Source organism: Rhinopithecus bieti, unplaced genomic scaffold, assembly GCF_001698545.2.
Source record: "Rhinopithecus bieti isolate Rb0 unplaced genomic scaffold, ASM169854v2 scaffold_40368, whole genome shotgun sequence".
NCBI classification, from domain to species: domain Eukaryota; kingdom Metazoa; phylum Chordata; class Mammalia; order Primates; family Cercopithecidae; genus Rhinopithecus; species Rhinopithecus bieti.
The window spans coordinates 1,807,901-1,819,443 of NW_016817546.1; the positions used below are offsets into that span (position 1 = coordinate 1,807,901).

General features: G+C 38.1%; 1 protein-coding gene across 5 annotated transcripts in view; it reads right to left on the reverse strand.

Moving 5' to 3' along the window:
- The window catches only part of PER3 (period circadian regulator 3), a 66,607-nt gene that overhangs the window by 20,470 nt on the left and 34,594 nt on the right, over positions 1-11,543 (reverse strand). For all 5 annotated transcript variants that reach the window (XM_017856081.1, XM_017856082.1, XM_017856080.1 and 2 more), the window contains exons 14-16: positions 5,920-6,055; positions 5,144-5,268; positions 4,739-4,909 (exon numbers count right to left, since the gene is read on the reverse strand). In XM_017856081.1, the coding sequence (XP_017711570.1) occupies positions 4,739-4,909; positions 5,144-5,268; positions 5,920-6,055 (432 nt within the window). The remainder of the gene's footprint in view (positions 1-4,738; positions 4,910-5,143; positions 5,269-5,919; positions 6,056-11,543) is intronic.

Consider the following 11,543-nt stretch of genomic DNA (forward strand, 5'->3'; position numbering starts at 1 on the left):
CCTCCCAAAGTGCTGGGATTACAGTCATGAGCCACCGCACCTGGCCCTTCCAATTTATTATGTATGAACAAGCATGAACATAGATTATCTTCCTCTGTGACCCCATCTTTACCCAAAGGCACATATGTACATTAGCCATCAACGCACCTTTTTCACTTTACCGTATCCCTTGGAGAACTTTATCAATGGCTGGACAGTTGTCTCATACTTTTACACTGCTGCGGAGTTCCATTTTATATGCATAGCACAGTTTACTAAAGTGAACATCTGTGGGTGGAGTTTGGGTTGCCTCTTTTTATCTGTTTATTTATTATTGATATATAATAGTACATTAAAGTTTATTTTATTGATATAGAATAGTTATATATATTTTTGGGTTGCTTCTAAAAAATTACTTCTAAGAACAAAAGATTTTGTGGTGGACACTGTGGAGGGCTCCCCCAACATCCATTCCGGCTTGCCCCTGTGGTGCAGTATCCAGGTGGTTTGGGTGGATGTGGCCCCACTCTACATCCAGAAGTGGCCTGTGACTAAATCAACACCACAGGGGGCTTTGCTTCTGGCCAAGTTGGAGTAACAGGGACCAAACTTACCCTCCTGTCTGAGATTAAAAAAAAAAAAAGGCCTAAATATACAAAACAATAGGTTTCAGACACTGAAGGGAAGTGACCCCCGAGGATAAGAAACAAGGGAGGTGAGCCCGAGGACTGCCCCAGCGTGCAGCCTAGAGGATTTCCAAGGATTCACCAGGGCATTCATGGGAGGAAAACACTACGAAAGGATTAGCAGGAACAAGAGCTGAAGCTCACACAAGCTATGGAACAGTAGCGGTTCCCATCCGCCAGACTAGAGACTCTCCTAATTCCCGAGGCATCACAAGGAGCACTCAGGAAGGTCTCGCCTTGGTAGCAGAGGAAAAATAGGCCTCGACTACACACTATTGTTCCTGCCTAGCAAATTTAAAAAGCAAAGCCTGAAAGGATCAATCTGTTTCCAGGTAACTTCACTGGGACCCAGAATAAAGATCAAGAATATTTACAGGAATACAAATATATTTGGTACCCATTCACAGTATCTGGCATCCAATTAAAAAGAATCACCAGGCATGCAAAGAAGCAGGAAAATACAACTTCATAATAAGGAAAAAAGGCACTGAGAAACGGAGTCTACAATTTATACAGACAAAAGACCTAACAGTCAAAGCAATCTTGAAAAAGAATAAAGCTGAAGGATTTAAACTACCTGATTTCAAGACACTGTACAGCTACATGAACCAAGACCCCTCTCTACTGGTATAAGGGGTTTATCAATTTTGTTCATCTTTTCAAAGAATCAACTTTCAGCTTTAATTTTCTCTACTGTCTGTTTTCTATTTTGTCAATTTTTGCTTTTGTCTTTTGCTTTTGTCTTTTATTATTTCCTTCATTCTATCTTGGACTTATTTCATTCTTCTTTTGCTAACTTTTTAAACTGTAACTTTAGATCACCGATTTGAGACATTTCTTCTCTAACAGCATTTTTAAAGCTATCGATCTTACAAGCCCCGTTTTTAGCTGCATCCCATACATTTTAGTATGCTGTACTTTCAGTATCATTGATTTGGAAATATTTTCTAATTCTCTTTGTGATTTCTTTTTTGAATCATAGATTTACAAATGTGTTGTTTGATTTATAAACTTTTGGGTTGAGACATCTTATTACTTATTTTTAATTTAATTCACTAGCCAGAGAACAGTTTACATACCATTAATCCTTTTAAATCTGAGACATAGTATAGTCCAACATGTCGTATTTCTCAGTGAACATACTGTGTGTACTTGAAAAGGCTGTGGATTATGCAGTCACTGGGCCTCACATTCTCTAAGTATCAATTAGACCAAGGTGGTTGATAGTGTTGTATGGATCATCTGTTTCTTATTTTTTCTATATATTTTTATCAATTTTCCAAATATAATTATGGAAAGTCTATTTGCATATTTTTGCTTCATAGCTTTCAAAGCTGTTATTAGTGAATATACATTTATGACTGTTATGTCTTTCCTGATGAATTGACTGCCTTGTCATTATGAAATGATGTCCTGGAATCTATTTTACATATATTAATAAGTCACTGCAGCCTTCTGATGTTTACTGTTTCACTTGTGCATTTTTTTCCATTCATTTACTTTCAATCCATTTGTGAATTTCATTTGTACTTTGTAGAGAGCATGTAGTTAGGTCTTGAGTTTTAAAATTTGTTTTGAGAATTTTTGCCTTTTATGTATTTACTTATTTTTAGAGACAGGGTCTTGCTCTGTCACTCAGGCTGGAGTACACTAATGTGATCAGAGCTCACTGTAGCAATGAACCCAAGACGGGCTCAAGCTGGGCTCAACTGATCCTCCTGCCTCAGCCTCCCAAGTAGCTGGGATTACAGGCGTGGGTCACCACACCTGGCTAGTTTAAAAATTTTTTGTAGAGATGGGGTTTCACTGTATTGCCCAGGCTGGTCTCAAACTCCGGGCCTCAAACAATCTTACCTCCTCGGCCTCGTGCGTCCCTGGGATTACAGGTGTGAACCACTATTCTTGGCCCAATTTTTGCCTTTTAATTGAAGTGTTGAGTCAATTTTATGTCATCATTGACATAGCTGGATATAGAGCTATTATCTTATTATTTGGTTTGTTCTGTTTCTTTTTTGTTAATCTTTTCCTCCTTTCCTGCTCTTCTTTTGGATTGAGTATACTTTAAAATTTCATTTTATTGATTGGCTTAGCCATTGTATCTCATATCCCATCTTTTAAAAAATTATTTTAGGGCTGGGCGCTGTGGCTCACGCCTGTAATCTCAGCACTTTGGGAGGCCGAGGTGGGCAGATCACCTGAGGTCAGGAGTTCAAGACCAGCCTGGCCAACATGGTGAAATCCTGTCTCTACTAAAATACAAAATTAGCTGGGTGTGGTGGCAGGCGCCTGTAATCCCAGCTATTCAGGAGGCTGAGGCAGGAGAATCACCTGAATCCAGGAGGCGGAGGCTGCAGTGAGCCAAGATCATGCCATTGCATTCCAGCCTGGGCAACAGAGTGAGACTCCTTCTCACAAATAAAATAAAATAACATAAAATAAAATAAAATTAAATTAAAAAAAAATTAATTTTTTGTAGACAGAGTCTCACTATGTTGCCCAAGCTGGTCTCAAACTCCTGCATTCAAGCAATCCTCCTGTCTTGGCCTCCCAAAATGCTGGGGTTACACGCATGAGCCACTGTGCCTGGCCTACATTCCATCTTAATTAGACCCTGCTTTAGGTTCAAAATATCTGTAATGGCAACGACTCCTGGAGACTAATGGTCAATACTTGATTCCCTACTCTACTACTCATGGGCTGTGTGATATTGGGCAAGTTAAGTTACTTTGCCTATTTGTGGCTTCATTGTTCCACATATGAAATGAAGATATTAACTTGCAAGGAAATGTATTTGTGACCATGGTCCTCAGACACAATTCATTTGAGTCAGGATGCAAACTGAGGGAATGAATATGAGCTTTTCAGAAAGCAAAAGACATAGAGATATGTTTTAAGGAACATCTGGGCTCTGATTCTGCTTTTTCTCCATGGAATAAAGATGTGGCCCTGTAAATGTTGAGGATGATTTAAGATCAGGAGAAACTAATATCAGTAAAAATTTCCTAAGCATACGGATTTTAGTATAAATTCATTAAAAATGGTAATATAAGAGCAGAGTATAGAAAGCAGAGTGGCAGAATAAAAAAAAGAGCTTTTCATATTGGGTGATACCCTCCCTTCCTGCATGGGCTGTATTATGGACAGCTACATGCCCATACAGGAATGCAAAATATTAAAAGGCACACTAAAAAATGTGCATATGCTCCTCTGTGGAAGGGCTAGCTCAGTTCCAGTGAAACTCTACTTTTGACTAATTAGAAACGTAATGCTCTCTGGTCTTTCCCCACCAATCCACAGATCTCCTGTCAGTACCATGCTCTCCATCTCACAGGTTGTTGGAAAGATTTAATGAGATCATACCAATGAAGAACTAAGAGCAGAGAGTGGCACAAAGAAATGGCTCGACACATATTAGCTGATAGACCACTGGAGACTAGCAAAGATAAAGCACAGATCATGTGAAAACCCAATTTAACATATTTGTCACCATTCCTTCATCTACCCAAATTGTTATTAGTGATGAAAATGTCAAACGGACAGGTGGCAATAAGGAGGAATAAAAAGAAGACAGTAGAATAATTACCAAGTAATTATGGTGTTAAATGAAGAGTTTTAAAGAACTCTATTCATTGCTATCACACCAATACAAAAATCTGAACGCATGTGTGACTGAGCTCATCACAACTTACAGGATGGTGAAATGCAGGTGAAAGGAACACATTCTTTAAAAGTCAGCAAGGAAGTAACCTCACACAGTCCCATCTATAATTGCATTAACAATGGCTAACACTAATTGAGGGCTTACTAATACCTACCTACTAGGTACTGTATTAAGTGCTTTTTATGTGTCAACTGATTTCACTGACAAATAACGTAACTGAGAAATACTGTCCAAAATATGTAACCAACACAAACGTGATGTTTCCAGAAATACTTTTACTGAACTAAAGAAAGGAAAAAATATGTGTAGTTTAGAAGTTGTAACTGAGCAAATGATATTCATGACTTTTGTTTTCTTATCACAATGTAGTTAATATTGAGTATATTTTCAAAGTAAGAGGCGAGTGTGGTACCTGTCTCTGGTGGGACGTGGACAATGGTGCTGCTGTAACCACACTGGCTTATGCCCGACCCCAAACTCAGCACCGCCGTGGACAGAATCTGTGGAGCTCCTCCTCCTGCATCTATGGACCGTCCATTTGTTGGCATTTCTGATTTAGGTATGGTTGGGATTTGCAAACCAGCTGGTGGTGTAAGAGAAACTGACAGTGAAAAGAAAAATTCCCAACAAGAAATTTATATAAAAGACCCAGTTTACAGAAGTTTGTAACTGAGAAATTAAACCTTACTGGCCATAAAGAGGTAATATGACACCAGAATTTTATGCTTACAACAAAATAAATATAAGACATTAAAGAGAAACATGAAGGATGTATTTACAGTTCTTTGAATTTAACTCCGAGGGGCATTCTTGTTACCTTGTAAGGCTTGGACATTATCTGCCTTGTGGTTCTGTTTGTCTTCTTCTGAGGAGGAAGAAGTTGTATTTGTACAGGAGATACACTTTCTTTTTAAAGCTGGAATGTTATAGCTCTTCAGGTATCTGTAACAACATAATTAGGCCACATATTCTTAGCTGTTCCCTAACTGTGCCATTTCCCACCTCTTTGCTTTTCTCACGCCAGTTCTGTTTGGGATACTTCATACTTTTCTTTGATAAAGTCTTCCCTGACCATCCTAGCCTCAATCACTGGATTGTAACATTTCTTTTACTGTGGTCTTGAATTAACCTTCAAATCTTATGTCACGGGTGTCCAACTGGCTTCCCTGGGCCACACATAAAATACACTAATACTAATCATAACTGATGAGCTAAAAAAAAAAATCACAAAAAAACTCATAATGCTTTAAGAAAGTTTATGAACTTGTGTTGGGCTGCATTCAAAGCCGTCCTGGGCCACATGCAGCCTGTGGACCGCGGGCTGGACGAGCTTGCCTTACACCATTTAATTCTGACAAAAATAGGTCTTGTCTTCTGAACTATACCACAGTTCCTTCAAAGAAGGAATGCATCTTCTAGCTTTTTGTGCCTTCTGTAATGTTCAGCGTATGTGTTAGGCACGCCATCAATATCTACTGATTTATAGTGAAACACCAAGTCAGAGCAGCTATTAAAAATTCTATGAAGTCTCTACAGTGACAGTGTATGCTTTTGGAACAGACTTACATGGTATCCAAACTTGCGGTCTCATACCTGATGACACTGTCGATACAGTTGATCTGTTGATAGGATGGGCTGTGCTCATCGTTCCTCAAATCCTCGTAAGGCTCAGTGTACACACTATTATTTTTCAGTGTTTGGTGGAAGGAAGTAAAGGTTTTATATTCACCTGAAACAGAATAAAGGGATGTGCAATTAAAGGTACCCAGCATGTAATTAAGAACATATACTTTCTTACTAAAATTAAATCATGGCACTTTATCATGTATATATCAATAGAATACTATGCAGCTATTAAAAATGAGTGCAGATCTAAAATGCACTAATAGAAAGATACCCACAACACACAATGTGAATAAAATAAGGTGCACAGCACATTACATATAGAATGGCTACAACTGTATTTAGAAAAATAAGTAATGAAACCAAAATTTCCAGCAAAGATTATCCAGGAATGAAACCATAGGTTTAAGGTTCATGGGGAACTTTCCAATGTTGAGCTAACACTGCCTATACAACTGATCAACCCTGGCAATCACTAAGGGTGGAATGTGGGAAGACCTGTGCGTCTTACGTGATGCTGTGTGAAGTACACAGCATCTCCCACGTGGAGCCTGTGTCCAACAGAACTTTCTGTGATGACTGATGGATTATTTGTGCTGACTAGTATGGTAGCCACTAACGTACCTATTAAGCACTTGGAATATGGCTAGAGCAACTGAGAAACTAAATGTTAATTGTATTACATTTAACTATATTGAATTTGAATTTAAATTGCCAAATGTGGCAAGTGGCCACCATTGTAGAGGTAGGTACAGAGAGAAGAAAAAACCTCCAGGCTTAAGCACTAAAAACTTCCTGTAAAGGACAATGAGCCAATAAAGGAGACTGAAAAAGGGCAGCTGGAAAGATAACAGAAAATCCTGCAAGGTTAGGCCTCACAGTAACCAAGAATGAAAACTTTCTCAAGGAAGGAGTAACTAATTACATCATGTACTACTGAGAAGTTTTGTAGAAGTGTTAGATGCTGGTCATTTTTAGCTGGCTTGGAAGAGGCTTCTCTATTTTCAGAAGGTATTATGGAAAATGACTGTATTACCTTTCACTCATTAATGATTTTTAACTTTTAATTTTGAAACAATTTTAGACTTGAAGTGTTACAAAAACAGTACAATAGAGTTCCTATATGCCTGTCACCCCGCTTCCACTAATGTTACCATGGTCTACAACCATAATAAAATGACCCGAACTAGGAAATGAACAGTGGTACCATTCTACTAATTGGAAAACAGATCTTCTTTGGATTTTATCAGTTTACCACTCAATGTTGTTTTTCCGTTCAGGGTCAGAACTTTAGTGGGATGGCCTTCGATTTGAGTTTCTCTGATGTCTTCTCATGATTAGATAGAGGTTATGCATTTGGGGAAAGAATGCCACTGAGGTGCAGTGTCCTTCCTCGCGCATCATCCCAGGGTACAGGATGTCAATATGTTTTGTTACCTTGTTCATTGGTTAACATGGTGTCTCTCGGGTTTGTTTGTCCTGTGTAAAGTTACTATTTTACAATGTAATAAACAAATAATATGTTTTGGAGGAATACTTTGCGATCACCCAAGTATTCTGTTTCTTTAAAACTTCTCAAAGTTTAAGTTCCCCATTAACCTTTCACCTGTAGTTTCATTCCTTGATAATCTTTGCCTGAACCATCTGTTTTATTCTTTTTTTTTTTTTGAGACGGAGTCTCGCTCTGGACGCAGTCGTCGGCTCTGTGCCCAGCCTGGAGTGCAGTGGCGTGATCTCGGCTCACTGCAAGCTTCACCTCCCGGGTTTATGCCATTCTCCTGCCTCAGCCTCCTGAGTAGCTGGGACTACAGGCGCCCGCCACCACGCCCAGCTAGTTTTTTTTTTTTTTTTTTTGTATTTTAGTAGAGACGGGGTTTCACTGTGGTCTCGATCTCCTGACCTTGTGATCCGCCCGCCTCGGCCTCCCAAAGTGCTGGGATTACAGGCGTGAGCCACCGCGCTCGGGCTGTTTTATTCTTTTTATTTGGCATAGTATACTAACACGTGTCTATCCATCCCTCTGTATATTAAACAGAAAGGGGCATGAGTCCACACTGAAACCATTCGCGCCAATCCAGCATCATGGAGTTCCTTCCCTTCGGCTGTGTGTGGCTTTCCTCTAATAGTGAGGAGTCTGGTTATCGTTATCGATAGCGGCTTCCACAATTTGTTCAACCCTAGTATAAAGTCGCTTTAGAATTGCTACCCCGTACTCTGGTGGAAAACGAATACACCAACTTGAGTACAGTGTTTGTGCACATTCATAATTTTGTATTTAGCCCTAGGAGATCCAGTTGCAGCGGTGTTTTCCAAAGCTACTGAGCTCTATTCTTCCCCACCCCTTCCGTGTGTTTAGTCCTGTCATCTGTAATGCAGTCAGATTCACTTGTCACAGCCTGCATCTCACCTTGGGTTCTCTTTGCATTTTGGGGTGAGATGGAGTGCACAAATCTGTGGGTTTTGGCAAATGCACAGAAAGTTGTGTATCCGTCACCACAGTAACCAAAAGAACATTTCCATGACTTAAAAATGTCCTTACATTGTCTCCTCTACCCAATCATAGTAAATACTGATCTGTTTTCCAGAGCTAGAGCATTCCAGAAAGAACGCTTTTCTGGAATGGAATTGTATAATATGTAACCTTTTGGTTCTGCCTTCTTTCACTTAACAAAATGTATTTAGTATTTATATCTACAATGGTCTGTGAATCAAGTTCATTTCTCTTCACCATTGAGTAGCATTTCACTGTGTGGATACACATAGCTTATCCATTCTGCTGAATGACATTTGGGTTGTTTCTGTGTCTGGCGAGTAACAGTGTAATAAATATTCACATACAGGTTTTCATGTGAATTTAAGTTTCTATTTCAGTTGGGTAAATCACTAAGAATAGAATTACTAAGGTACATGGTAAGAGTATGTCTAACTTTATGGGAAATGTCAAACTTTCCCAAAGTGGCTGTACAATTTGGCATTACCTCCAGCAACGGGTGAGTGTTCCGGTCCCTCTGCATCCTTGCCAACACTTGGTACTGTCAGTTTTTAAAAAAAATTTAGCCATTCTCAAAGATGTGTAGTGGTATCTCACATGGTTTAAATTTTTTTGTCTAATGACTTAGGCTCAGCATCTTTTCATGTTATTTGCTGTTTATATATCTTCTTTAGAAAAACGTTGTTTCTAACTGGGTTGTCTTCTTGAGTTTTGAGCGTTCTTTATGTACACTGGATATAACTTCATTATTGTATATAAAATTTGCAAATATTTTGTCTTTTCATTCTTATCAGTGTCTTTCAGGTGTGTTTGCATGCGTTCAAGGTGGTATGGTCATAGTTACCAGTGTCTTTCAAAAAGGGGAAGTTTCACATTTTGATAAATCCCAACCTGTCCTTCTTTTCTTCTTTCTTTTGTTCAGTATGGCTAAAGACTTACAATTTTATTACCCTTTGATTTAACTTAGTTTCTCTTTTCAATTCCATTGGTATCTGGTCTTTATTATTTCCTTCTTATTGCTTACTTGAGATACAATTTGTTCTTCTTTCTCTTATTTTTAAGGAGGAAGCTTAGATTACTGAGTCGAGACCATTCTTCTTTTTTCCATATCAACACTCAATGCCGTATATTTCCCTTTAAGCAGTGTTTTAGGTATATCCCATATAGTTTTTGTTGTCTTTTCATTTTGTTCAGTTCAAATTTTTTTGAGATGGAGTCTCGCTCTGTCGCCCAGGCTGGAGTGCAGTGGCGGAATCTTGGCTCACTACAAGCTCCGCCTCCCAGGTTCACACCATTCTCCTGCCTCAGCCTCCTGAGTAGCTGGGACTACAGGCGCCCGCCACCTCGCCCGGCTAATTATTCATATTCATACTGAATATGAATAATTTTTTTTTTTTATTTTTAGTAGAGTTGGGGTTTCACCATGCTAGCCAGGATGGTCTCAATCTCCTGACCTTGTGATCCGCCCACCTCAGCCTCCCAAAGTGCTGAAATTACAGGCGTGAGCCACCACACCGGGCCCAAAATGTTTTTATTTTCCTTGAAACTTCCTCTCTGACCTGTGGATTATTTATAAGTATGAAGTTACTTAATTTCCGAACATTTAGGGATTTTCTAAATACTTCTGTTACTGATTTCTAAATTTGATCTATTATGGTTAGAGAATAAACAGTGTATGATTTCTTTTCTTTAAAAATGTTTTAAGATTTGTAATATGGCCATAATCTGATCTGTTCTGATGAATGTTGCATGAAAAATATGTGTTGTGTTGTTGGGTCAAGTGTTCTATAAATGTCAGTTAGGCAGACCTTGCTGATAGTGTTGTTCAGGTCTTCTATAGCATTACTAATTTTCTGTCTACTTCTTTTATCAATTACAGACAGAAATGTGCTGAAGTCTCCAATTATCATTGTGAATTTGTCTATTTCTCCTTACAGTTTTACAGCTTTTACTTCATGTATTTTGAAGCTCTGATATTAGATGCATAAACATGTAAGACGTTTCTATGTTCTTAAGGAATCAACTCCTTTATGTTATACAGTCTCTCCTCCTAACTCTGCTAACATTCCTTATTCTGAAGTCTACTTTGTGTAATGATAATACAGCTTACCACTTTCTTTTGATTTGTGTTAGCATGATGTATCTTTTCTACTCTTTTGCTCTTAACCTATGTTTATTTTCACAATGGGTTCTTGTAGATAGTATGTAGCTGGATCTTTTCATCCAATTTGACAATTTCTTTCTTGTAAATTAGTGTGCTGAGATTATTCATATTGAATATGAATAAATGAATATGATTCATATTCATATTCAATACATTGGTGATTGTTGATATTGCTGGATTAAAATATCACTAGTTGTTTTCTATTTGTTCCATTTGCTCTTTATTTTTAAGTGTATTTTTAGAGATGAGGTATGGCTATGTTGCCCAAGCTGGACTCGAACTCCTGGGCTCGAGTGATCCTCTCACCTCAGTCTTCTTAGTAGCTGGCACATGGCACCACTCCCAGCTTCAGTTCCATTTGGTTTTGGGCCACCATTTTGGGTTAAGTGTCTTAAATTCCATTTTACCTCCTCTATTAACCTATTATTTATACTTAAAAAAATTTTCAAATTGTTTTTCTGAAGTTTCCAATATATATTCTTAAGTACTTAGTGTCTACCTCCAAATAATAAAATACTGTTTCAAATACAGTATAAGGACCTAATAACAGTATATTCCCAATACCTTCCACCCAACCTCTGTAGTATTATTGTCACAAAGATTACTTATATATACGCTATAAATCCAGTTTGCTGGTTTTGCTTTAGTCCATTACCTTTATGAGTAATTTTAAAATTAAAAAATAGAATTTTTTTAATCTTCATTTATTCCATTTCCAGTGCTTTTCACTTCTTTGTGTAGATTCAAGTTTTGGTCTGGTATCATACTCCTTCTGTCTTAAGAAATTCCTTCATCAAAATATTTCTCAACATTCACATATGACAACAAATGTTTTCAATAATTATATGATTGGCATTGTTCTATTTATTTGGTAACTATTCTGAGTAAGGGGTAAAATTCCATCTGGTGTGTCTGTGTGTATCCCTTTAAAATGATTTG